Source organism: Suricata suricatta, chromosome 8 (assembly GCF_006229205.1).
Source record: "Suricata suricatta isolate VVHF042 chromosome 8, meerkat_22Aug2017_6uvM2_HiC, whole genome shotgun sequence".
NCBI lineage: Eukaryota > Metazoa > Chordata > Mammalia > Carnivora > Herpestidae > Suricata > Suricata suricatta.
In genome coordinates this window covers 129,739,581-129,764,247 of record NC_043707.1, presented here as the reverse complement: position 1 = coordinate 129,764,247, position 24,667 = coordinate 129,739,581, and the positions used below count along the sequence as shown (strand labels likewise).

Here is a 24,667-nt window from a genome sequence, read left to right as displayed (position 1 = left end):
TCACGACCTGAGCCAAAGTCAAGAGTTGGATGCTTAACTGACTAAGCCACTCAGGTGCCCCTCTGGGCTCCTTTTCATAGAGGTGGAGGAATTTTATTTTTGGTGAACTTGTTTAGGATTTTTAGAGCAGAACAATCCCCTCATGGGACTAAAGAATCACCTGATGTAGGGGTGAGGTGGGTAAACTGCAAAGATTATCGGGGTGCTGGGTGGGGGTGGAGGGACACACACAGGTTTTCTAAATGTGCCCCGTCTCTGCTTGGTGCCCACAGAGGACCTGGACCTGGGGCCCCCGCGGGCAGGGCGCCATCCTGCTGGTAAACTGCGACAAAGACAATCCCAAATCTTCCACCGTAGACTGCAGGGATGATGAGGTGCTTGTCAGCGAAGGTGAGGACCCCCGCCCCCAGCCTCCCCCCTGCCCAGAGAGCCGATGGAAATAGAGCTTTGTCTCTCTGTAAAGCCCTTCTGTCTACGCAGCCTGAGCTTTGTAACAGAAATGGGTTATTGGAAGCATGTCCTTGATAGCTTGTCCGTTGTATAAAAGGAGTGGACAGGGGTCCCAAGAGGGCAAGCGACCCACCCAAGGTCACACAACAGCCAGAGAAGAGCTGGGACCAGCGCTGAGTCTCCGAGCGCCTCCTCCGGGCCCCATACGCCGGTCCACTGCCCAACCCAAGTTTCTGCTCTTGGGTTAAACCTGGGACTTGAAATAATTCAAAATGAAAGCCTAGGGGCGCCTGGGGGGCTCAGTCGGTTAAGCGTCCAACTTCGGCTCAGGTCATGATCTCACAGTTCGTGGGTTCAAGCCCCGCGTCGGGCTCTGTGCTGACAGCTCGGAGCCTGGAGCCTGCTTCCGATTCTGTGTCTCCCTCTCTCTCTGCCCTTCCCCTGCTCATGCTGTCTCTCTCTGTCTCTCAGAAATTAAAAAACAAAAACAAAATGAAAGCCTACCACCCCCAAACTCATGTCAGAGCAGCCCTGAGCCCCTGCCACACGCCGGACACCGCTGTGACCACTTCAGAATCATTAAGTCATTTCATCCTTCAGTGCGAGGCTGGGAAGTACATCCTGTCCTCACCCATTTTACAGATGGGGAAGTTAAGCAGTTTGCTTAAGGTCGTATAGCCAGTAAGTCACAGGTTCAGGATTTGAACCCAGACATTCCAAACCAGAGCACAAGCATGGTGGTGGCCCTGGGTCTCTGCTGACACCCCCCGGGAGACACCCTGCGCGGGAGGAGGGGGCTGGGGGGCGGCTTCCAAGGGAGTGGCTAGGAGAGCGTAGAAATAGACGCATGTTAAAGTGGCACGCGATGCCCAGGGGCACCTCTGTGCGGTGCATGGCACAGAGTAATCATCAGAATAGCCAGTGTCCCTTGCAGGCCCTCCCGGGACACCGGCCGTGACCGCAAACACTCCACGTATGACCTCACTCTTCCCCCCGCGTGGGCTCGGCTCTTAGCTCTGCTCGCTGCTCACGAAGCAGAGGCACCGAGAGCTGAAATAGTCCCCAGGCTCGTGCAGATCTGGGGCTCAGACCCACCGATTCCGATTCTCTCCACCCGGTGACTGTTGCCCGGCACTGCTCGCCCCACTATTCAGGCTGGTTCACTTCCCGCTGGGGCCCAGGGGAGAAACTTCTCTGCTCCTTCATTCCACAAATAGTTATCCAGCAACCTGCCATAGTCCTTCTTCTAGGTGTTTCTAGGTGCTTCTAGGCTCTAGGAGCTGGGGACAGAGCAATGAACAACATAGCCGGGGTGGGGCGGCTGGGTGGCTTCTCAGTCGGTTAAGTGTCTGACCCTTGATTTTGGCTCAGGTCATGATCTCACAGTTTGTGAGTTCAAGCCCCACGTTGGGGTCTGAGCTGGCAGCACGGAGCCTGCTTGGGCTTCTCGCTTTCTCTCTCTCTCAAAATAAATAAACATAAAAAATGTATGTATTTATTTATTTTTAATGTTTATTTATTTTTGAGAGAGAAAGAGACAGAGTGCGAGCAGGGGAAGAGCAGAGAGAGGGAGATACAGAATCTGAAGCAGGCTCCAGGCTCCGAGCTGTCAGCACAGAGCCCAACGTGGGGCTCGAACTCATGAATCCTGAGATCATGACCTGAGCCGAAGTCAGACGCTTAACCGACTGAGCCACCCAGACGTCCCAACATTAAAAAAAAAATTTAACAAGAGAAATGTGGCCCCCGCTTCACGGGGCTTATATGCTAAGCTCACTTTAGCGGGAAAGACCAAAAATTTAATGAGCTTCAATTCCAAAATGAGAATCATCCTTTAAATTCTGGAAAGAGCTAATGAAAAGGAAACCAGGCAACAAGGTAAAGGGGGCAGTGAGGGGAGCGGTGGGCGAGGACGGGGTCTCAGGCCCCTCCTTTCTCACCCCAGACCTGCAGGACATGTCCCTGGTGACCCTGAACACGAAGACCCCCAGGGACTTCTTCGCCACGCACCGTCTGCTCCTCCACGTGGCCAAGTCGGAGATGGACAAAGTCCGGGTGTTCCAAGCCAGCCGTGAGTCATCCTGGTGTCCCCGTCCTGCCCCAGATGCCCCTCTTCACCCCGCTTTGGCGAATGACTCCTGAGCCCCTATTATGTGGCACGTTCTTAGAGCCAAGGATGTAACAGTGAGCGAGCTGGGCTTCTCTGCCACTGCCTTCTAGAAAGCGCACACAGATGACATGGAGACAAACACTAACATGCTGTCTGGTGCTCGTGAGCGCTGAGGACATAACCCCCCTCCCAGGGCTGCTGTATTTGTGTCGTCTCTTCCTCTCTGCCATGTGCGCGTGCGCCCCCCCCCCACACAAGCACCCCCCCCAGGGGACTCTTCGTTCACAGGGACCGTTGAATCCAAGCTGACTGCGTGTGGTGTGTCATACTTTGTTCTCCCGCATTCTGCTAACCAGACAGCACTAACTTGGCAGCGGCTGGCGCTGGCCACTGAGCGCCCGGCTTGTTCAAGGCACAGGGCATGGAGCCAAGCACACGTGAAGTGACCCATGTCACTTTCCTCTTGGTGGGTTGAGAGACAATGTCTGAAACAGCTAGTGTCTGATGGCCCTGCAGAAGGGGTGTAGGTGAGGGGTGGAGTGTGGGGGGTGAGGAGAGGAGGCTGGGGAACACTTCCTCCGTAAGGTATCATTCCAGCAGAAGGAGGTGTGGGAACACCCACGCAGACACTCCTGGGAAGGGCACTTCAGGCAGAGGGAACCGCAAGTGCAAAGGCCCTGAGGCGGGCTGGTGCCTGGGGGCTTGCGGAAGGCAGGGAGGCCAGTGAGCCTGCAGTGTGGTACTCAAGGGCTAACCTGGTAGAGGAGGGTGGAGAAGAAAGGGGAAGGGCCGGCTCAGGAGGTGTGGAATGACTTCACCTTCTCATCTCAGCGGGGCCAGGCGGCCATCTGAGGTCTCTCTGCAGAGGCACAACTTGATCTGACTTACTCCCAGTCTAGGTCAGAGTGATTACACAGAACTTGACTTGGTGACAAACCAACTCTGCCTCTGCTGAGGCATCACCTCCTCCAGGAAGCCTTCCCTGGCCCTCCAGGGTTCCCTCCATCACAGCGCTTATTTACCATCTGTGATTCTGACCGTCTCTGCTTCTCCTCACTCACCCAGGAGACTGTGCCTCCTCCCTGGCCTCCCCCAGTGTCCGCAGAGAGCAGGTGCTCAGGAATGAATGAATGAATGAGCGAACGAACCATAATGTATATTGGACTTGTATGTGTATGTTTGGGATTGGCCCAGGTACCCCCACCCCCGCCCCGTCTCTCCACCCCTGGACCCGATGTCCCAGCTGACACTTTAGGTTTCTTCCTCTGAGGAGCTGTAACATGTCGTCATGGCAGTGGTGGCCCTGGGCAGGCCTCGCAGCACCGGGGAGAAGGCCTGAGCCTCCCTCCTCTCTTCTAGGAGGCAAACAGATCTCTAGATACAGGGCGGTGCTGGGGCCAGAGCAGCCCTGTCACCCCCTGGAACTCCCGGGTGGCCAGCACAGCACAGATTTCTATGTGGAGGGCCTCGCTTTCCCAGACGCCAACTTCCCGGGGCTCATTTCTCTCACCGTCTCCCTGCTGGACACGTCCAACCCGGTAGGCCAAGATGGCAGCCCAAGGGGGGGACCCGAGTCACCAGGCATGGGCCCAGCTAGCGGGTGTGGGTGCAGAGCCCAGCCAGGGAGGGGACCCCAAACAGCCTCTGGGAAGCCGTGGATGTCAGGCACTGGCGACGGACACAGCCCCTCCAACCCCCACTTCCCATGCCTCACAGGAGCTGCCCAATACCCTGATTTTCCAAGACAGTGTTGTCTTCCGTGTGGCCCCCTGGATCATGACCCCCAACACCCAGCCCCCTGAGGAGGTGTACGTGTGCAGGTGAGGGTCCGGGGCACCAGCGGGCGGGGCCCTGGGTTCTGGCCACAGGCCCCCCCTCCCTGCGTATCTACCGTGTGAATGGGGAGACATGACCCTTAGCGCAGTGGGCTGAGGGCTTCCGGCCAGTTTGGAAAAAACGGGCAGGGAAAATGACTGTTGCTGCCGTTTTGTCCTCACCCTCCTGCCCTGACGCACACTGGGGGCTGCTGTCTCTGCTGAAGGACTGTAGAATGTGCCAGACCTGGCCAACGAAAACCCTCAGTCCGTGAGCCAGGCACCCCGGGCCTCTGAGAGCACCCCCTTCGGACTTTCTGCACCAGCAACCGTCTAAGATGCATGTTCTCGGCCAACCCCGGAACTGTGGGGTCTTGGGGTTGGGGATGGGGCCCACCTGCCTGTTAACGAGTGGCTCTGGGGTGCCTCAGCCTCCACCCCGCTGTCTGAGAGCACCTGTGAAGTATGCTGGGTCTCGGGGGACCCTCCCCTCTCCTCTTCCAGTTGCCCGAGTCACCCGTGCTCAGGACACCAGCTGGAAGCCAGCAAGGCCTGGCTTCACAGGTCGGTGCTCGCCCCCAGGGGGCATGACCTTGGGCATTGACTTCCTCATTCTGGCTTCTCAATGGAAGAGGGGGTTCCTGCTGGTTCCCCTCATGGATTGTTGCAAGAGTTCAGTGAGATGTTTGCTGAGAGCAGAGAGACAGGCCGCGCTGGGCCAGGCATCTCCAGCCAGGCCACAGGCGGCTCCCGAGCAGCCATCTTGCCAACTCTGTCCAGGCCTGAGCTCCTGCTGCCTCTCTGGGGACCCTGCAGGGGCCCAGCTCCCCCTCAGAGCCTGGCCAAGGCCACTGGCTGCCGAATCCAGAGCACTCAGGAGCTCCTCTTCTGCTCTGTCTAGGATGTTCGAAAATGAGGACTTCCTGAAGTCATTGACTGAGCTGACCAAGGAAGCCAAGTGCAAGCTGACCGTCTGCACCATGGAGCAGAACATGGAGGACCGGTGGATGCAGGTGTGTGGCCCTGTGGCCAGAGGAGCTGGAACACACAGGATGGATGCTGCTGAGGGTCAGTGGACACTGGGGGACGCAGGCTCCTGGGGCTTGGCCCTGTGGCTTGCTGGCCACCCTCCCCCACATGGAGGAAGCGAGGATTCCCGGAGGGTCCCAGCATCTGGGGGCTCAGGCAAGTGATTCAACTGCATGTCTGCCATGATCACCAAGATGCGAGCCACCTTCCTGCCTGGAAACTCAGAAGGTGTCTGGAAATGATGCAAAGCTCAGGGGCTGGAGCGCAGTGGGTCCCTCTGGTGGCCCTTCCTCTGAGCCAGCCTTCCTGGCCTGTCGCCAAGCCCGGCCACGCCCCTGCTTCAGCACCGCCTCCTCGGCCCTCCCAACCTGGCTGCCCCTCACCTTGGGCCAGCCTGCAGAGTCCCACTCAGCTCAGCACCCAGCGCCTGACACATGGCAGTGGCTGTAGGCAGCCAACGAGCGAGACTGAACCTCCTTGCCACTCCCCTGCTTTCTAGGGCTCTTTGCTTTCCATGCCGTTCACCCTGCCCCCACCTCAGTGCCTTTGCTCCTGATGCCCCTCTGCACTGTTCTCTGCATTCCCATCCCCCACATCTGGGTCAGGCTCCTAGGATCCCAGCTTGAAAGCTCCCCCAATTTCCCCATCCCTTTCCTACCCCCACACAGAAACCCTGTCTTCCCTTCTCACCATTCTCTGTTAAGTTGGATTGAACAGCGCGAATTTGCTGATCCCACTGTTCTTGACCTTCAGGGGGTTCAGCCTAATAGTAGTCGCGTCAGTCTACCAGAATGTGGGCAGGAATTGCACCAGGATCATTTCCCAACCCTTCCCACTTCTGCCCCATGGGCTAGGCTGGGTCTCACCTGCCCCCCTCTGGGGGGCGGCTTCTCCTACTCCCACCCTCGGGCCTCAGCTTAGCAGAGCACCAGGAGCCCCTCCCCTGTGTTCCCACAGACCCTCACCTCCCCGCCCAGCACCTCTTCACACTGGGTGCTAGGTGCCCAGCTCCCTGAGGGCAGGGCCCGAGGCTGGCTCGCCGGGGCCCCAGCACTCGCCAGGAGTGGGGGTGACCTTGTTTGTGCAAACACAGGGTAATAAACTCTGCTTCTTCAGGGCCCCTCCTCTGGAGTGGAATTCGCCCTTGACCATGGCATGGGGGGTGGAGTGGATAGTTTACGCACCCCCCATCCCTGCACTGGGTGTCAAACCCACAGAGTGTGGGTATCAGCCTTCCTTCCCCTTGCTCTACACAGGATGAAATGGAGGTCGGCTATATCCAAGCGCCGCACAAGACACTGCCTGTTGTCTTCGACTCTCCAAGGAACAGAGGCTTGAAGGAATTCCCCATCAAATGTGTGCTGGTACGTGCTGGTGGGGCTGGCCACTGCTGAAGCCCCTTGCCCGAGGTCCCCTCCTCCCCTCTGGGCACGCCCCTCCCTCCCCGACCCTGCACCATCCCCAGTGGCCGAGCCCACTGTGCCAGCGGGATTGCGCAGGGGGCTGCGTTACTTTTGTCTTTGCCGAGATGGGATCTGGCCCTTCCTTTCTCAAAGCTCTTTCCAGCCGTGAGCTCGGCCTGTCCTCAAACACCCCTGCCAGGGATGCAGGCCAGGCCTGGGCATCCTTGTGCCTCTGAAGATACTCTTGTGCAAGGCGGGGGTTGAGCAGGGACCGGAATCTTCCCCAGGGTCCAGCTGGAGGATCTTTTGGGTGGGGTCCGGCCTTTGGGGGTGCTCCGTCTGCGGTACGGGGTGGGTTTGGGGATCAGAGCGGTCATTTCCTGGATGTGACTGGGCGTGTGTTTGGGGTGGGGGTGGGGGTGACATCTTGGCGGATCCTGCCGGCCTGGCTCGGCAGGTTTGTGTAAACAATGACATCTCTCAAGTCTGTGTTCTGTGTCAGCCAAAGTGCCACATTCTCTCCATGCACTGACTCATTTAATGTGTCCAACCACATCTCATCTAGATGCTATCATTAGGCCCATTTTATAGATGAAGAAACTGAGGCTCAGAGAGGTCAGCAGCTTTTCCAAGGTCACACAGAAAAAGGGGAAGCTGGTGGGCCTGGCTCCGAGAGCTCTGTGACCAGCATGCCTGCCAGGCCCACGTTCTGGGCTGATTCCGGGTGTCCGGGGAACATGGAGGAGAGAGTGTGGGGTGCAAGGTCTGCTCTGGTACATGGCTTTCCGGAGAGCACCCCGAGCCCCAGGGAAGGTGAGGCAGCCCTGCCCACACGAGGAGCTTTGAAAAAATCTGAGTTCAACTCAGCAACTTGTGCGAGTCCCGCTCACGCTCCTGGGCGGAGTGGTGCTAGGCAGACTTTGTTGCATCCACGTCCACGGTGTCTCCCTGCATGGAATCAGGTTAATCCCATTTCAGGCCCCCGGGGATAAATGAGCCAGAGGCCTGCTGGGACTTTCGTCCCTCCCTCTGTTTTCAGCCCTGCTCTGCACAGTGGCCCGTCTCTCACTTTGACAATCTGAGTGTGACAAAGGTCAGATTCTCTGATGTCACAAAAGCCAAATCTCCAGAGTCCTGTTGGGCAGACGCCTCAGCACCGGTGTCCCCATCCCCTCCCACACCCCGCCTTGGACCAAGGGGCTGTGAGTTTGCTTAGGCAAGCACGTCTGCGGATTCCGACTCCCAGCCCTCAGGAAAAGAATCATGATAAAAGTCACAGGTGTCACCGGGCAACAGCCCATCTGCTTTCCCAGATGCCTCGTGGGCCGCCTTCCCTGCCCCTCCCCCACCCCCAGCCTCGCTGGCCTCCTTCCTGTTCTCCAGATGCGCCCAACCTGTACTCGCCTCAAGTACACGCATATGCTGTTCCCTCTGCCTGCAGTGCTCTTCCCACTTCCCACTTCCCACGTCGGACTTTGTCCCAGCCTCAGTGGCCTCCTCAGTGAGGCCGCCCCTGACCCTGCAGGGCGCCCCGCCCCAGCCCCTGGCGTTCTCCACCGTAGCACCTTGTTGGTTTCTCCCGGGTGTCTTGTGACAAATCCCTGCCTGGCTACTTCCGGGTTAGCGTCTGCTTCTCTGCTAGACGGTCAGCGGCGGGAGGGCAGGGCCCGAGGGGGACGCCCAGTCCTGTGCTCACAGCCTGATCACGGTGGGCGTCCTCCCACAAGACAGTGTCAGTAAATTTGTACACCTGTCCGTGTAAGCCGGCAGCACTTACCATACATAGAAGGCAGCCATGACGGTAAATAGATCCAAACAAAATCGTGTTATGAAAGCCAGCTCAGGGGCGCCGCAGCAGCTCTGTCGGTTGAGCATCTGACTTCAGCTCAGGTCATGGTCTCATGGTTCATGAGTTCGAGTCCCGCGTCGGGCTCTGTGCCAGCAGTGGGGAGCCTGCTTAGGAGTCTCTGTCTTTCCCTCTCTCTCTCTCTCCCTCTCTCTCTCTCTCTGCCCTTCCCCCAGTTGCTCTTGGTCTTCCTCTAAAATAAATAAACTTAAAGAAGAAAGAAAGAAGAAAGTAAGCCAGCCAGCCAGCCTGCAGCCTGTGAAACTGAGCCCCTCTCATGGCAGCAGCCAAGACAGTGACTTATATGAATTTATCATTCATTCATCAAACATTTGTTGAGCCCATTCTCTGTGCCCCGCCTGGCTCTAGGCCCTTGGAATATATCAGTGAGCAATGCAGAGGCCGCCACCCTCACGAAGGTGATATTCTAGCCCAGAAAGACAGACAATAGTAAATATAATGAATAAATAAATTACACTATATGCTGGGAGGTGGGATCTGGTGCTATAGGAAAAAGGAAAGAGCAGAATCCAAGGGCTCCCAGGTGCCAGACTAGTGGGGGGTTACATTCCAATTTTACTTAATTATGTATTTATTTATTTATAGTGTGACATTTCAAGACTTCTTTCTTTTCCCCCCACATTTATTTTTGAGAGACGGAGAGAGACGGAGCCCAAGTGTGGGAGGGGCAGAGAGAGAATGAGACACAGAATCCGAAACAGGTTCCAGGCCCTGAGCTGTCAGCACAGAGCCTGAAGCAGGACTCAAACTCACAAACCGCAAGATCATGCCCTGAACCGAAGTCTGACGTTCAACCGACTGAGCCACCCAGGCGCCCCTGCACTGCAATTTTAAATAGGGTGGTCGGGGTAGGCCTCGTTGAGAAGCTGACACTGGAACAAAAACTCAAAAGAGATGAAAGAGTCAGCTGTGTGGAGGTCTGGTGAAGGGTGTTCTAGACAGAAGAAACAGCCAGTGCAAAGGCCCTGAGGCAGATGGGGTGGAACAGAGCAAGCAAGAGGAAGGGGAGACATCTGGTGGGAGAATGAAGACCATTCTCAGCAATGAGACTGTTGGCATCCTGGAAGATGTCGCCATTGCTCTGAAGAGACGTGCTGTCATTGCAAAGGCCCCAGAGGAACCTTGTGGAGGGGCTTCAACCACATCAGTGTAGAGCCCAGCCTCCCTGGAAGGGAAACAAAGAGGCTCTGAGTGGACGAGTGGTGGAAAACTGGAGAAGAGCCGGCTGCCGTTTGCACGATCCGTAGTGTACAGAACATGGTCCAGGGCGTCAGGCCGGACTTCTGTCACAAGATGAGGTCCCTGCACGCTCGCTTCCCCATCAGTGTCATTATCCAGGAGAATGGTTCTCTTACTGAAATCCAGCAATCTCTTGAGTAAAAAACAAAACAAAACAAATCTGCAGGGTTCAGATGGGACCAGGTGTTTGCTGGTTCTGGATCTCAAGTCCAGACAGATGAGTTCATTCTTGAAGGAAATGACATTGAACTCGTATCAGACTCAGCTGTTTTGACTCAGCAAGCCACAGGAGTCAAAAATACGGCTATCAGAAACCTGGGGGGTGGGGACACCTGGGTGGCTCGGTCGGTTAACCCTCTGTCTTCAGTTCAGGTCGTAAACTCGTGGTCTGTGGGTTTGAGCCCCGCATCAGGCTTTGGGCTGACAGCTTGGAGACTGCAGCCTGCTTTGGATTCTGTATCTCCTTCTCTCGCTGCCCCTCCCCTGCTCACTTCCTGTCTCTCAAAAATAAATAAACATTAGAAATGGTAGAAAAGGAAACCTGGGGGGGGGGTCTATGTTTCTGAGAAACGGAGCAGTTCAGCAGGCTGATGAGAAGGGTCTGTGTTGTCCGGCTTCGGAAACAGCAAGATGCCGGTAGCTCTTCAGACCTCCGTGTGGTATTTTAATGATGAGATAAATGGTGTGTTGGTTTGGGCGGCGGGGGCACAGGGAAGAAGTAGGGGCAGAAGGAGAGGCTGTCGGAGAGGGGGTGGGGATGTAAGTGGGGACGGTCTGAAGGCTCTTTGTTTAAACTCTGGGAAACTGGAGGATTGTTGCAGGGTCCTTTTTTTGTTTATGTTTTAGAGAGAGAGAGGGAAAGGGAGCACCTAGTGGGGGAGGAGCAGAAAGAGAGGGAGAGAGAGAATCCCAAGCAGGCTCTGTGTGGTCAGTGAAGAGCCTGACGTGGGGCTCGACCTCCCAAACCACGAGATCATGACCTGAGCTAGAAATTAAGAGTCCAACGCTTAACCCAGTGAGCCACCCAGGCGGCCCTGTTTGCGGGGTCGTAAGCAGAGGAGATTATGATCTGATGGCTGTTATGAAAGGGATCTTCCAACTTCATGTTGAGAATGGATGGCAGGAGGCAGGGACCGGCAGCCAGGGGAGGAGGTGGGCGCAGTAACCCAGGGAGAAGCGGGGGGCTGAGGGGGCGCAGGCCAGGGTCGGGCGTGAGAAGTGGCCAGACTCCGGATATGCTTGCGGGCAGAGCCGGCAGGATGCACTGACCCCTGTGAGAGAGGGAGGGAGGCAGGCTCTGACGTCTGTGAGAGTGGCCGGCACCACTCCGTGAGTTGGGGAGGGCTGGCTGTGGGAGGGACGGGGTCAGGGGAGAGGGGTTACCGTTCCGTCTGGGGCAAGTGTGAGTTCTTTGGTCAATATCCAAGTGGGAAGTCAAGCAAGCAATGGATGCCCATCTGGGGTTAGGGGGGTGCAGACTGGAGACAGAAATGTGGTCGTCAGCGCATGGTCGGTGTCCATGAGACTGGGCGATGGCACCAGGAGGAAGGATGAGAATAAAAGATGTAGGACTAGGTGGGAGCACCCCTCCCGTGTGCAGGAAACTGAGAGGCAGGACCCAAGAGCGTGCGGAGGACGTGGCTGTGACCAGCTAACCGCCCAGCTGCCGCAGCGCCATGACGCCAGGGCCTCCACAGCGTGGCCGTGAACCCCCGCATGAAAGCAGTTTCCAGGGCACAGTGGGCATGGGAGTCAGGCTGGCATGGGTTTTAGAGAGGAAAGGAGAACAGATTTGGGAATGATGGATCTTTTTACGGTTTATTTCTATATTTTGAGACAGTGTGAGCAAGGGAGGGACAGTGAGAGGGATACAAAGAATCCAAAGCAGGCTCCAAAGTGTCAGCACAGAGCCCAATGCAGGGCTCGAACTCTTGAACCGTGAGATCATGAGCCAAAATCAAGAATCAGATGCTCGACCACCTGAGCCACCCAGATGTCCCAGGAATGTTGGTTTTTAAACTGTGGGAGTCCTAGACCTCCTTGAGACGACTCCTCTTCCCAGAGACATGCACGTAAGCTCACAATTTGGAATCTACCGGCAGGGAGTCGGTGGCCCCCAGGAAGCTCCATCGATTTGTAAAAAGCAAGGGCTAGTGCAGTAGACAGAGTGGGGAGCCGCAAACTCGACCCTGTGCTAATCCCCAGAACCTGAGGCTATCTTGTGGCAAAGGGACTTTGCAGATGTGATTAAGTTAGGGAGCCTAGGACGGGGAGGTGCCCCTGAGTTACCTGGCGGGCTCTGTGCCATCGTGGTGCTCCTGGAAGGGGGAGGTCAGAATGGAGAAGGCACTCGATGACGGCAACAGAGGGCGTAGCAGTGCACCTTGATGGGGGAGAGGCCACCAGCCAAGGCGGCCACTGGAAGCTGAAAAGGGCAAGGAAACGGTTCTCCCCTCAGAGCCTCTGGAAGGAACCAGCCAGCCACACCTCGATATTAACCCGGTGAGACTGATTGCAGACTTCTGACCCCCAGAGCCACGGGATGGATTACAGCAGCCGTAGGAAACTCACACAGGCCAGGGGAGATGCGTCGTCCACCCCGTTCTTCCCGCAGAGATCCCCACGGGGACATCACAGCCGTTGGGTGAAGCCCGCTCCAGCCTGAGGTCAGGGTGCTGCGTGGTGTGGTGTAGGAGGGCCTGCTGTAGAGACGGCTCGACTCTCCATCCCTCCACAGCTGGCCGTGGACTCTGAGCTGCGGGTCTTCTGTGAAGAATGAGGGAAACATGGTACTTTGCGGATCTGTTGTTCCGGCTGAGATAAGAGTTACAGAGCCGTGGGCACGTGTGAGGCACTCGACAAACGTTGGTCCCTTTCCCTACCAGCTGGTCCAGCGCCCCTTCCGCGTACGGCACAAGGGAGAGCGGAGCCTGCGCTCCACCTGCTGCTGACCGTTGCCGGATCCTTCCCCTGACATGGCTCCCACCTTCCCCTCATGCGGGATCCGTGCTCTTTAATGCTTAGTATGTGCTTCTCCCATCTCAGGGTCCAGATTTCGGCTACGTGACTCGAGGGCCCCAAACAGGAGAGGTTTCTGACCTTGACTCCTTTGGAAACCTGGAAGTGAGCCCCCCGGTCAAGGTTGGGAGGAAGAAATACCCTCTGGGCAGGATCCTCATTGGGAGCAGCTGCTACCCCAGGTGAGGAAGGGAGGGTCGGGGAGGGGTGGACCCAGGGCCACAGTGGAAGCCCTCCCTACTTGCTTCCAATCCCAGGGCCTTGACAGACTCCAGGGACTTGGGGACTGTGAGGGTCATCGGGGAAGGCCAGATGACAATAGAGACATGGCTGCCTGGAGAGCTAAAAGAGCATGTGCAAAGGCCCTGAGACAGGACTGAACTGGGTGTGTTCAGGAAGGCTAGGGTGGCTAGAGCAGATTGAGAGAGAGCAAAGGGCTAGATCAGGAAGACCTTGGAGGCCAGAACAAGGAGAAAACTGAAGCCCAGAGAGGTGAAGGAATGTCCCCAAGGCCACACAGCTAATAAGGGATTATCCACTCAGATTGGACCGGCTCTCCACGGAGCTGTGAGCAATACGGGTAAACCCGTGTTTCCCCACAGCACCAACATCTGGGCTGAGGCAATGGGTTTTGCTTCCTGAGGCTAAGCTCTGGTCTTATTCGCTGTACTGACTCTGTGCCTCAGTTTCCCCCAATAAAACTAGGATGGCAATTCCTAAACTCCTCCCATGTTTGAGGATATAATTAAAGGCACCCAGACTCCCTCCCCTAGCTGAAGCAGAACCTCAACCCCTTTGCCCAGCCTCCCTGCGGCTCCCCCAGCCCCCCGTAACGCTCCCTCCATCCTGTGTCGGCAGCAGTGAGAGCCAGGAGATGCACCAGGCCCTGCAGGATTTCCTCAGCGCCCAGCAGGTGCAGGCGCCCGTGAAGCTCTACTCCGACTGGCTGTTTGTGGGCCACGTGGACGAGTTCCTGAGCTTCGTCCCCGCGCACAAGAAGGTGCAGTGTGGGGGCTGCCTGGAGGAAGCTGCATGCTGCCTCCTCCCCGGGCTGCCAAGTGACCCTCTGCACTCTGCCTGGGAGGCCTGGCCCTACATGCCTGACCCACTTTCCCTCCACCCCAGCAGGGGTTAGCCTGGGTCAGGTCAGCACTCTTGGGAGCCCCAGGGGCAAAGCTGACCTCTGACCCCAGTGTTTCTGCCTCCAGGGCTTCCGGCTGCTCCTGGCCAGCCCCCGCTCCTGCTACAAACTATTCCAGGAGCTGCTCCAGGAGGGCCACGGCGAGGCTCTGCTGTTCGAAGGGGTCAAGAGTGAGTTGGCTGCGCCTTGGTTTTCTACCCGGGGTCCTTTCTCTGCCCTCGTGGGGTCCCCGATTGCCAGCTGAGGACACTCACCTATCCTCTGAGCCCCTGCTGTGCGCCAGCCGTGCTCAGCGCCAGGGATGCTGGGGGCACTGGGCAGAGGGGCTGTGGCTGTCCGGGCTCACAGTCCCTGGGAAGGGAGTTAGGAAGACAGCTACAGCACAGGGGCTTGGGGGTATCTGGGAGGAGTCCAAGGGAGGCTTCCTGGAGGAGGCAGAGACCAGGCAGGAGCATGAGGAAGGAGCAGGATTTCACCTCATGGGGTGGTGGGATGAGAGGAAGAGCGAGATCTCAGACAGAGGGAACAACGTATGCAAAGGCTCAGAGGCAGGAGAACGTGAAATGTGTTTAAGGACCTGAAGGAAGCTCAGTCTGGCTTAAGTGCCGAATGAATGAATGAATGAAAGCTCAGTCTGGCTGAAGGTAATCTTGAAGTCCGTATAAATGGGCTGGTGTCAGAGGTTAGTAAGTCATGGTCGAGAGCTTGGACCTGTTATCTATGTCTATCATGCAGCATCAGGCAACTTTAGACCTCTGTTTGCTTTTCACTAGATGGGAGTTTTCTGGAGATAATTTAAGGGAGTGAGAGCAGCACCTTTAAGGAGAACTTACACTGGTAAAATACGTTATTTAATGCATTTGCCTCCCAGATGCTCACAACAAACCTACATGTTAGGAATTTTCCTGCCTCCATTTTATAGATGGGAAAACTGAGTCCCCACCATGCCTACCATGAAGACAGAAATTAATTTCTGAATTCACCTGCTTTTCTTTTTCTTTTTCTCTACGACAGGAAAAAAACAGAAAATAAAGGACATTCTGTCCAACGAGAAATTGAGAGAAGATAATTCGTACGTGGAGGTACTAGGCTGGGTGCCCAGGAGACGCTGCAGTCCAGGCAGACCTAACCACCCACCCCCACCACCTTCCCTGCAATCGGAGGCACAAGGGCAGAGCCTTCCACCAGCTGCCCTTCAGCTTGGTGGCAAATGGCTCCACGGTTTGGGTCAATGTGTGTGGGACAGAGACAGAGACTTGAGTCACCATCGCAGGAGCACACGCACAAGTGATGCATGAAAAGAGGGGAAGTGAGATGCGGAAGGCTGGAGCCAGAAAGACAGGGGAAGCTCGCAGAAACAGGGACAGATGCAGCAGAGGCCAAGTGCTAGAGGGACTGGAAAGACAGGGACACACAAGCGGAAGCCAGAGGCAAAGGGACTGAGCAGAGCAGGGCAGGGAAGAAGGGAAGATAAGGAGGTGTCCGTGACTCCCTTCCCGACCTTGTCCCTAGTCCCTCCCTCGTCCAGGCCTCAGCCCGGGACAGCCCCCCCGCACAGTGCTCCCCACCCCTCCTTTGCTCCCCACTCCACCATGCCGATGCCCCCTCACCACCCCTCCACCCCCTCACTGCCTCCCAACCCCCAGAAATGCATCGACTGGAACCGGGAGGTGCTGAAGCGGGAGCTGGGCCTGGCCGAGCGGGACATCGTGGACCTCCCCCAACTCTTCAAGCTCCATGACGACCTCAGAGGGAACCTCAAGGCCGAAGCCTATTTCCCAAACATGGTGAGGAGGTGGTCTTTGGTTTGGCTGGGCCTCAAGTCAGGGGCCCTGGGTGTGGGGCGAGGGGGCGTGGCCTCTCACAGCGGCCCTGGGAGCCCAAGACTGTCATTGCTCCCCTTTCACAGATGAGGCACGGAGGGGTGGGGTCTCTGGCTCAAGGACACCCAGCTGGCAAAATGGGATTTAGAGCTGGAATTCAAGCCAGGGGTCTGGCTAACCCTAACCACCAGGCAATGCCCGCCAAGGATTTCCCTGCGGGAAGGGAGGGGGCATAGGTGTGCCCTTGAACAACCCACTTACCAGCCGCTCTCAGTCAGGGGCGCCACTTCAGACCAAGTGGTCGGGGAGGGCCATGAGGCTAGCGCCCTCTGCGCTGGATGGAGTCAGTGCTCTGAAGGCTGAACCTGAGGGACGTCCCGCCTTCGTCAAGAACTTTTAACCGTGACCCCTCCACGCCCACCCCAAGACCATCTTAAAGCACCTGCTGTATTTTTACCTTCCCTGTGCCCTTCCTCTGTCTCTCCAAAGGATACCCAAGGGCGGGGCAGAAACCCCAGCGGGGCCTCAGCTACCGGGCTCTGCTGCAGCTGGAGGGTGCACCCAGTTCCCAGCACAGTGGATGCCAAACTGTTTCCCCCAGGTCACTGGGGTTCCAAGACAGCTGTTGGGATTTTTTGCGGTTTGTTTTAGGCACTGGGGGGCTGCAGAAGATTCTATTTAGAGGAAAAGGTTCTGAGGCTAAAGATCAAGGCAGGAAGGGGCACCTTGAATACAATTCCTTGGCACCAAGCATTTTTTTCTTGCTGGCCGCCCAACCAGGCAGGAAAGGCAGCTGATGCCATTAGCGGGGGGATGAGGCCTCGCGAAGTTGTTGGCAACACTTGGTGCTGTTCTAGGGAGCCTGAGCATGCGCCCTGACTCACCCCCAGAGTCCGCCATGGGAAGGGGGGGCAGCGTGGGTGTGGGACCGGCAGAGAGACACGGGGCGCAGGACACCCAGCACAGGCTGCATCTGGGTGGTGACGGAATGAGATGCCTGTCTAGGACTCCTGAGCCCTGGAGACTGACTCTGCACCTGCTCGGTGCCAGTGTGGTGCCCCATGAACGTGGCATTAAATTGTCACGGCAGCAGCAATGTGTTTGGGCTCATTTTGCTGATGTATTTCAGGGAGGCAAAGTGACTTGCTTAAGGTCACACAGCTCTTGAGTAGCAGGGCTGGGAGCCAAACCTCTGTTGGCCTGGAGTCAAAACTCTTGTCCTTTCTTACCTCCCAAGATAGAGGAGGAAATGGTCATTTACATGAATTATGACATATGGAGAGTGCTACCAGAAAGGTGGTCGTTTATTCACCCATTCCACAGATAGTTACTAAGTGCTTCCGTTATGCCAGGCACCAGGCTGGTGTGGCGGGAGCACCAAGGAGGAGCATTGACTGCCACAGTTCGGGGACTCATGGGCGGCTTCTCATGGGTGGGTCCCTTTGAGCTGGACCTTGAGTAATAGAGAGTTTTCCAGAAGGTGGCAGCTGGGGAAGAACATGGCTCCTGGAGTCTCTGACGGACTTGAGTCTAAGACCTGGACCAGGTAGCCCTCTTGACCTGTCTGGGCCTCAGTTTCCCCATCTGCAAAGTGGGGCTATTTCTGAAGGTCAAAGAAAAGGGGGACCCTCAGCAGATGGTGTATGCAGGCTGCACGCTGTCGCCCTGACCCGGGACCCCGCATCTTTGCAGGTGAACATGCTGGTGCTGGGGAAGCACCTGGGCATCCCCAAGCCCTTCGGGCCCATCATCAACGGGCGCTGCTGCCTGGAGGAGAAGGTGCGGTCCCTGCTGGAGCCGCTGGGCCTGCACTGCACCTTCATTGACGACTTCTACGCCTACCACGTGCGGCACGGGGAGGTGCACTGCGGCACCAACGTGCGCCGGCAGCCCTTCTCCTTCAAGTGGTGGCACATGGTGCCCTGAGCCCTTCCCCTGCTGCTGTCCTGGCCAGAGGCTCCGGTCCCCTGCAGTGTGCCATCGCAAGAGCTCTTAGGGACATTCTGGCTCCCTGGGCATGGCGCCCTCCTGGCAGCAGCTCGCTTCCTTCTGCTGTGCCCTGGCCCCTTAGCACCACTCCGAAGATCCCAAGATATTCCTGGCATTGCAGACACCACTCTATTGTGAGACGCTGCAATAAAGTTTCATAATCGCTTTGTAAGTGAGGTCAAGCTAACATTGTTATTTGTGCATTCACCCATTGTCATGGGCGAACTGAATGTTACAGACTTGAAGGTGCTCCAGGGTATGTTGGAGGCCAGTGTTGCTACGTGTGTCTTTTTCTCCCAGGGCCTATAAGTGGTCTACGAAGTCTTCTGTGATCTGAGCCTAGCTGATTCTAAGCTCTCACGGTGACTTTAAGGGAGAGGGATGGAGGGGGAAGGCTGAGCCCCCTGAGGAGGCAGCACATCCCTCCCTTAGGCTGAACTGAAGTCAGTTCCCAAACAGCTGCCGGGGAACATCCTGGCTCCTTTGCTTATTTGCGGCAGTGTGTGTGTGTGCGTGTGTGCGTGTGTGTGTGTGTGTGTGTGTGTGTGTGTAAGATACACATCATGGCTGTGCATCTGGTGATGAAGAAAATTACAGAAAGTAGGTTGGATTGTGGGTGCATGTCCTGTCAGCCTCCGGCTTCTTGGTGACCCCAAAGGGATGCACACAAAGTGCCCAGGCAGAGGTGGGACCGGGAATCCATTCTCGTTTGTTCTGTCCTTGAGGAAAAGGGAGCAGACAGGTGGTGCAAGAACCCTGGGGAGCGTAAGGATTCCCGTTCTGTGAAATCTGTCCAGACATCAGCGCATTCTCTGAATCCCTCAGATTCATTGTTTCCATTCCAAGCACCGTGAGGGGGCTGGTTTGATGCTGTCCCCAGGCTACCGAGACCAGGGTGTGGCATGGGGGGAGCTGTGAGCTCCCGTCATGAAGTCGTTAGTCCCCTCTGAGACCGTTTTGTCTGTTTTCTTCTATGACCCTGATGTAGGGGTTTAGGTTCCTCTGTAGAAACTAAAACCTGATGACTTAAGATTTTAGAAATTAAGGCTGGGGGTGGGGGCGCCTGGGTGGCTCAGTCGGTTAAACGATGGACTCTCCATCTTGGCTCGGGTCATCATCTCGCGGTTTGTGAGTTCGAGCCTCACGTTGGGCTCTGTGCTGACGGCGCGAAGGGTGTTTGGGATTGTCTCCCTCCCTCTCTCTCAAAAATAAAGAAGTAAACTTAAAAATAACAAAAATTGAGGCCAGATCTTGGCTCCATGGAGTCTGAAATAACTAAGAAAACACCAGAGATAGTTTTCATATGACACTGGGAGACGAGGGTGCCCGAAGCCTCCTCCCTCACACTATGGAGAAAGGGACCCAAGAAAACCTGGGTCAAAACCTGCTCCTCTGACGACAGTCAGCTGCTCCCCCTCCAGAATGGCGAGGGCAAAAGATGCGCCAGTGTTTTCTGTGGACCAGAAAGAGGACTGTGCACAAGGGGGCGTCGGTGTGAGGTTGTCCCCAGACCTGACCCTTAGGGCAGCCTGGAGCAGCCGCTTGGCTCAGCAGACAGAAGCTAAACGTTTTGCTGCATTGCTGGGGCTGCAGAAGGACCGAGGGACAAGCTGGTGGCTAAACCAGACCTTGGCATCAAGACCGGTGCAGGTGAGCTTCCCCCTGCCACTCTTGGGGGGTGTGAGCCTCTGGTGTCAAATCTCCCTCTGTCTCTCTTACGAACACACTTGTCATTGCATTTAGGGTCCTACGAGGAAAACCAGGGAAAATCTCTCCATTTCAAAGGCTCGTGGTCACAGACTCCAGGGATTAGGACCCTGACATCTTTTGGGGGCCATTAGTTAACCTCCCACAGGTTAGGAACAGTCATTTCCGGCCGCGGCAGGTGGAAGAGGCAGAGAGAAGCAAAACATCCCTTTTCCACAGCTCCAAGCTCTGCACCTGCATTAAACCCTGACAGGAAGGGACAAGGCGTGAGTTTTGAAAACATTGAGATCTAACGGACACATAACTGCATGTAAAGCTAAAGGGTACACCGTGTTGATCTGATACACTTATATACAGCCAAAGGATCACCACCACAGTGTTAGCTAAAACCTCTGTCATGCCACGTCGTTATCATGTCTTGTTTTGGGGGGGCAGATTTAATCCTGTAAAACCACATTGCAGGATTTTCTTTTGTGTGGGCTTCGACTTTTGAACTTCTGAGTTGAAATTGCCTGGTGACTGCTTTATGTCTGGTTTCCAGAAACGGATTCGGAGAGGGTGGTGTGCCTGCAGGTGGTGGATGGGGACCAGGAGGGCGTCCTCAGGAACCTCGCTGCGGAGGGGCGGGGAAGGGGGAGCAGAGGATGATGTACCGGGATGCGGTGGGCAGATCTCGGACAAAACACGGGGTGCTCTGGGGCTGGGATAAGCCCTCGGAGTTGTCCCAAAGAGGGGACACAGTCTTGGGAACTGGCCGTGGACAATTCCAGGAGGGGGGTGTGCGCAGCCGGGGGAATGAGCACCTGCGTGCTGAAGGGGTCAGGCAGTGGCCACGGCATCCGTCACAGTGACCTAAAGTGACCATGGGACCTGGATACCTGAGTGGTGAGGGAGTCTCACTGGGAAGCCGAGGGGGGCCGTTTACACTGAGCCAACCTAGGTCGACTAGGCTTGGTTTGTCCAGAAGCCCACTCAGTTATCTTTTTGAGGGTGGCAGGGATCACCTAGTCATGGGCACCACAAGAATTTATTGAGCACCTACTACATCCAGGATGCTTTTGTGGGTCCTAGTGATGCAGCGGTGACCAGGAAGCCCCTGGAGAGGAAGCAGGATCCACTCTAGATCTCTCCAAATCCCTTCCATGCCCAGAAGGAGTTCCATCCTCCAGGCTAAGAGAGCTTGGTCCCCACTGTGCTCAGAACCCTGGCACAAGGCAGGACCCCCCTGCCCCCAGGGCAAGTGGGGGACAGAGTTCCCAGGCTATTTGGCTCCAGAAGGCAGAGCTCAGCCCTCAGCGACCCGCCCTCCTCCCACCACCCCCTCCCTCCAGCGCACCTCCCGGCCACTCGTGTGTGAGAGACCAGTGGGCAGGTGGGGGGTGTGGGTGAGAGTGTGCACCGGCTGAGCACATCCTGCCTGTTTAGTTTGGCCACTTTCAGCCCAACCAGAGGGCCTCTAGGGTCTTCCTGGCCCACTTGCTGCCTCTAAGAGCCCCCTAAATAAAGCCACCCCCCATAGTTATGCTGTATGCGCAGTGCTTCCAAAGAGAGAGATTTCTCCTTTTAAGTCCTGAATTTAACAAGCCTGGCTGACCGAGCGGTCTTCACTCAGCCCCCAGCCTCTGGGCGCTGTGCTGTTACACACAGGTCACTCTGCCTCTCTGGTGTCTTGAGCACATTTGCTACTCCTGAGGTGACCACCGCTGGGCACAAATGGGCCCTGTCTCCTTTGGTTCCCATGACGTAGAGTGTTCATAGGACTCACAGAGGACATTCATGGGGTCCTCCTTCCCCACCCATTTTTCACCTTGGAGGGGATGTATCTGTGACCCTTAAGAAGTTGTCCTGGCAAGAGCAGAGTTACTGTCTTGTGTTAGATCAGCCAGAGGCTGAGGTAGAGCCATAGAAACCCCAGCGTGGCCCTCTCGGAGGTGGCCCCAGTCTCGCAGGGGAAGCTGTCCTGGGAGACTCATCCCCAGGGGCTTCCTCCCACGGCTGAGACCAAGCCCTGCAGGTGAGCAGTCCCTGGACTGTGTGGGTGTAGTCGGCCCACCCGGATGGGGGTAGCCGGGTGCCCTCTGTGTTCTGGTGGCATGGGAGCTCTCGGCAACCCTGAGCCACCTGCGCCCTGCTCGGCCAGCACAGCGCTGGGCTCAGCTGCCGGGTGTGGGGCCCTGATGTCTCACAGGGTGAGAAAGCGGGATCCTGGATGACTGATTCACAGGCTGGAGTGACATGTGGACGCGGGTATGGATGGCATCGCAGCGGCTGTGGGCAACTGGCTCTCTCGGCCCAGAGACTTCAAAGCAGAGCCCTGCCAGTGAGGCTTCTTTCCGGGTCTCAGGGGCATCTGCGGTGCCAGGTCAGGTGTGGCTGAACAGGGCTATACCGCAAGCTGGGGTTGAGACCTTATGGGAGCGGCTCAAAGAGCCTTTTGAAACAAGGGCTTTGCCTGGGTTATTGTCAGCTGTGTGTCACATTCTTGCTGCTTGTGAACTCGGGGGTGAGGTGCAGAGAGACCAGTGGTGGCCATACTGCTTTATGTGCCGGACACAGCAAGGACAGAACCGCAGCGGGGTGGGTGCGGGCCGACTCAGACACCAACGAGGAGGAGAGGCGTGGTGCGCAGACTCACAGACCCTCCAGAGAGGAAGTCAGCAGCATCACCAGCAGGTGGCTGCAGTTTCAGGTGGCACCAGGGCCAAGGGAGGCAGAGAGACCCAGGAGGAGCAGGGCCAGGTGGGGCCCAGAGGGGCCATGCGACACAAGTGTTCAGTGTCCTGCTCCCCTGGGAAGGGATGAGGGGAGACTGCTGGCCTCGTGGCACCCTCCAGTCCAGCAGGTTGGCTGGCTGCGGGCAGAGGAGGAGCTGCAGCCCAGGGTAAGGCTGCGGGCACAGCCGTGTGGCACAAGCTCATCCTCACCTGAGCTCCCAGCCACTCCGGCCACTCCGCTGTTCCCACTGTCTTACTGCCCGTCTGTTCTGACACAACTGACCCCCCAGTCTCAGGCTGTGTCTCCTACTAACCCTGCTGACCAAGTGGTGCCAAGTCCAGGTCCATGTCAGGCTGCTGGGCTGACTGTCAGTCCTCGTGGGCTCTTATGCCTGAGGAGTGACATTCAAGGCTGTCATCCCTTTCGTGTGGTTCAGCATTGTCGAGTTGGGTTCTTTGTTTTGGTGCCAGCCTGGGATGGGTAGGTCCCCTGTGGCATTAGTTTGAAGCCAGACGAACAGAGAGTGGTGTGTCTGTTACAAGGCGTCCCTAGGAGCAGGGCTGCCCAGCTCCCGTGTGTCAGAGGGGCGGCTCAGCGCTTGCGGTGGCAGTTGAAGCTGTGGGTTCGCAGATGGCCAGAGAGGCTGACAGTTGTCCCCACTGTCCTGACCCTGGCTCCATCAGCGGCCCACTGTGGGGCCCTCTATGTGTCACAGCCTCTAGGCTCAGTGTCTTCATCTGTGTAATGGGGACGAGGGCAGCACCTGATTCCTGAAGGTGGTCGTGCAGGTCGCATGAGGTGGGCATCGGGGCCTGTGGTACAGTGTGGCCCTAGAACCATACAGGTGCCACAGCCAGCGTGGCTGTCACGCTGCCGCCCCCACCAGCATGGTGGTTCCAGAAACCTCCAGAGGCTGAAGGACAAGTGTCTGGCCTCAGTGGAGGTTTCTGTGTGGCCGAGGTGAGACTGGAGTTGCCTACTTGGGAGTCCTTATTCAGCAAAGATTCCAGAAGGCAAAGGGCTTCCCGTGCACCCTGGGCTGTAGAGCCCCACGTGTGACCCTGTGTGGGAGGCTGGAGGGTGGTTGAGGCTTTGGGTAGCCTATGCAGTGAGGGCTGGGTCAGGAGCACAGGCCATTCCTGGTGCTGGAGGGCTGCTGTCTGTGCCGGTGGACGAAAGGGGCTCTCTGTGGAGCCAGGAGAAAGGAGGACACTGACGGCCATGGGAGGTAGCATCTCTAGTCCTAGACCTGAGTGCTAGGCTCCTGGGAGCAGACAGTCACTGAGCCCAGTGGCAGCTGCCCAGGTGGGGCTGATCACCTTAGGGAGCGGTCACAGCTTACTCTTCGCTCCTGTTAGGGCCAGCTGCCCCTGGCCCCTTGCTCCCAGGCTGTTGTCGGCCCTGCTCCCGAGGAACTGTCTTCTCCCGTTCTGTCTCAAACACCCCTGCCTCCTGGCTCGTGGCTGTGTTGCTGGAGGTGGAGATGGAGAAATCCCTCCCCGGGCAACTCTGCCGTATGCTTGAGCAAGGCCCACGCCCCAGCGCTGCAGCAGGCCGCTCCCTGCCTCCTGCCTCTTCCTCAGTCCTGCCCCATTTGGACGCTGCCCCTTTTCTCTCCCCATTTCGGTCTTCCTGGCCAGCAGCCCACCTGCCCTGGAAGCCTATCTGCTGCCTCATGTTGGTGCTTATCAATCCCACTGCCCTGCATCCCTTGGCCAGGGGCCCCTGTGCACCTGCTCAGGGGTGGCTTTTGGCCCCTACCGGGAACCCCCTCAGTCTATAGGGTCACGATGGGGTGGGGGCAGTGCTGAATTCTTGCTACCCTGGGTATCCGCCACCTGCTCTGCTCGAGGGGTCTTGAGGGCTCCTACCACCCTTCCTCCCTGCGTCCACTCTGCCATCCCTCCATTGCTGGCCCATGTGTGGCTCCCCCTGCGAGGCAGAGAGGAAAGGGGGTGGCTACTCACTTCCGGTCTCCCCCGAAGCAGGCCGCAGAGTTCGGCCGAAGCACGCTCGGTCTGGGAGCAGCTGGCCGGCCAGCTGTGGCTGCAGAACCTGCCGGCCAGCTGTGAGGCGCTGTACAGCGACATGGACCCTGAGGAGCGGCCGCGCTGTGCCACCACGCGCCACCTGCGGCCAGACATGAAGACTCACCTGGACGGGCGGCTCGTGGTGGAGCCTGGGCGGGCTGGGCCGCGGGGCTCCGCGGGAGGCAAAGCCGGTGCCCAGGGCGCAGAGGCCGGCGAGGGCACAGACCCGCCGCGCAGGCACCACCGGCACCGCGACAGGGCCTCGGCCCAGCCCCAGGGGCAGGGGAGCAGGACAGGGCGGACGCCCCGAAGGCCGAGGGCGGGGAGCCCGG

The 24,667-nt window shown here is 57.3% G+C and overlaps 1 protein-coding gene and 1 pseudogene across 3 annotated transcripts in view; both read left to right on the top strand.

Annotated features, from left to right (window-relative positions):
* The window catches only part of PADI4 (peptidyl arginine deiminase 4), a 57,264-nt gene that overhangs the window by 20,036 nt on the left and 12,561 nt on the right, over positions 1–24,667 (top strand). Inside the window, exons 5-16 of one of the 3 annotated variants that reach the window (XR_003911747.1) lie at positions 273–390; positions 2,396–2,521; positions 3,920–4,098; positions 4,277–4,380; positions 5,276–5,387; positions 6,660–6,767; positions 12,958–13,112; positions 13,792–13,930; positions 14,139–14,241; positions 15,086–15,153; positions 15,718–15,858; positions 17,587–18,051. Coding sequence is in view for 1 of the 3 variants with exons in the window: in XM_029947219.1 (XP_029803079.1) it covers positions 273–390; positions 2,396–2,521; positions 3,920–4,098; positions 4,277–4,380; positions 5,276–5,387; positions 6,660–6,767; positions 12,958–13,112; positions 13,789–13,930; positions 14,139–14,241; positions 15,086–15,153; positions 15,718–15,858; positions 17,587–17,820 (1,590 nt within the window). In the remaining 2 variants the exon portion in view is untranslated. Of the gene's footprint in view, positions 1–272; positions 391–2,395; positions 2,522–3,919; positions 4,099–4,276; positions 4,381–5,275; positions 5,388–6,659; positions 6,768–12,957; positions 13,113–13,788; positions 13,931–14,138; positions 14,242–15,085; positions 15,154–15,717; positions 15,859–17,586; positions 18,056–24,667 lie in introns of those variants that run through there. The other 2 variants (XR_003911746.1, XM_029947219.1) reach the window with 2 other exon arrangements.
* LOC115299512 lies at positions 9,450–12,863 on the top strand (annotated as a pseudogene).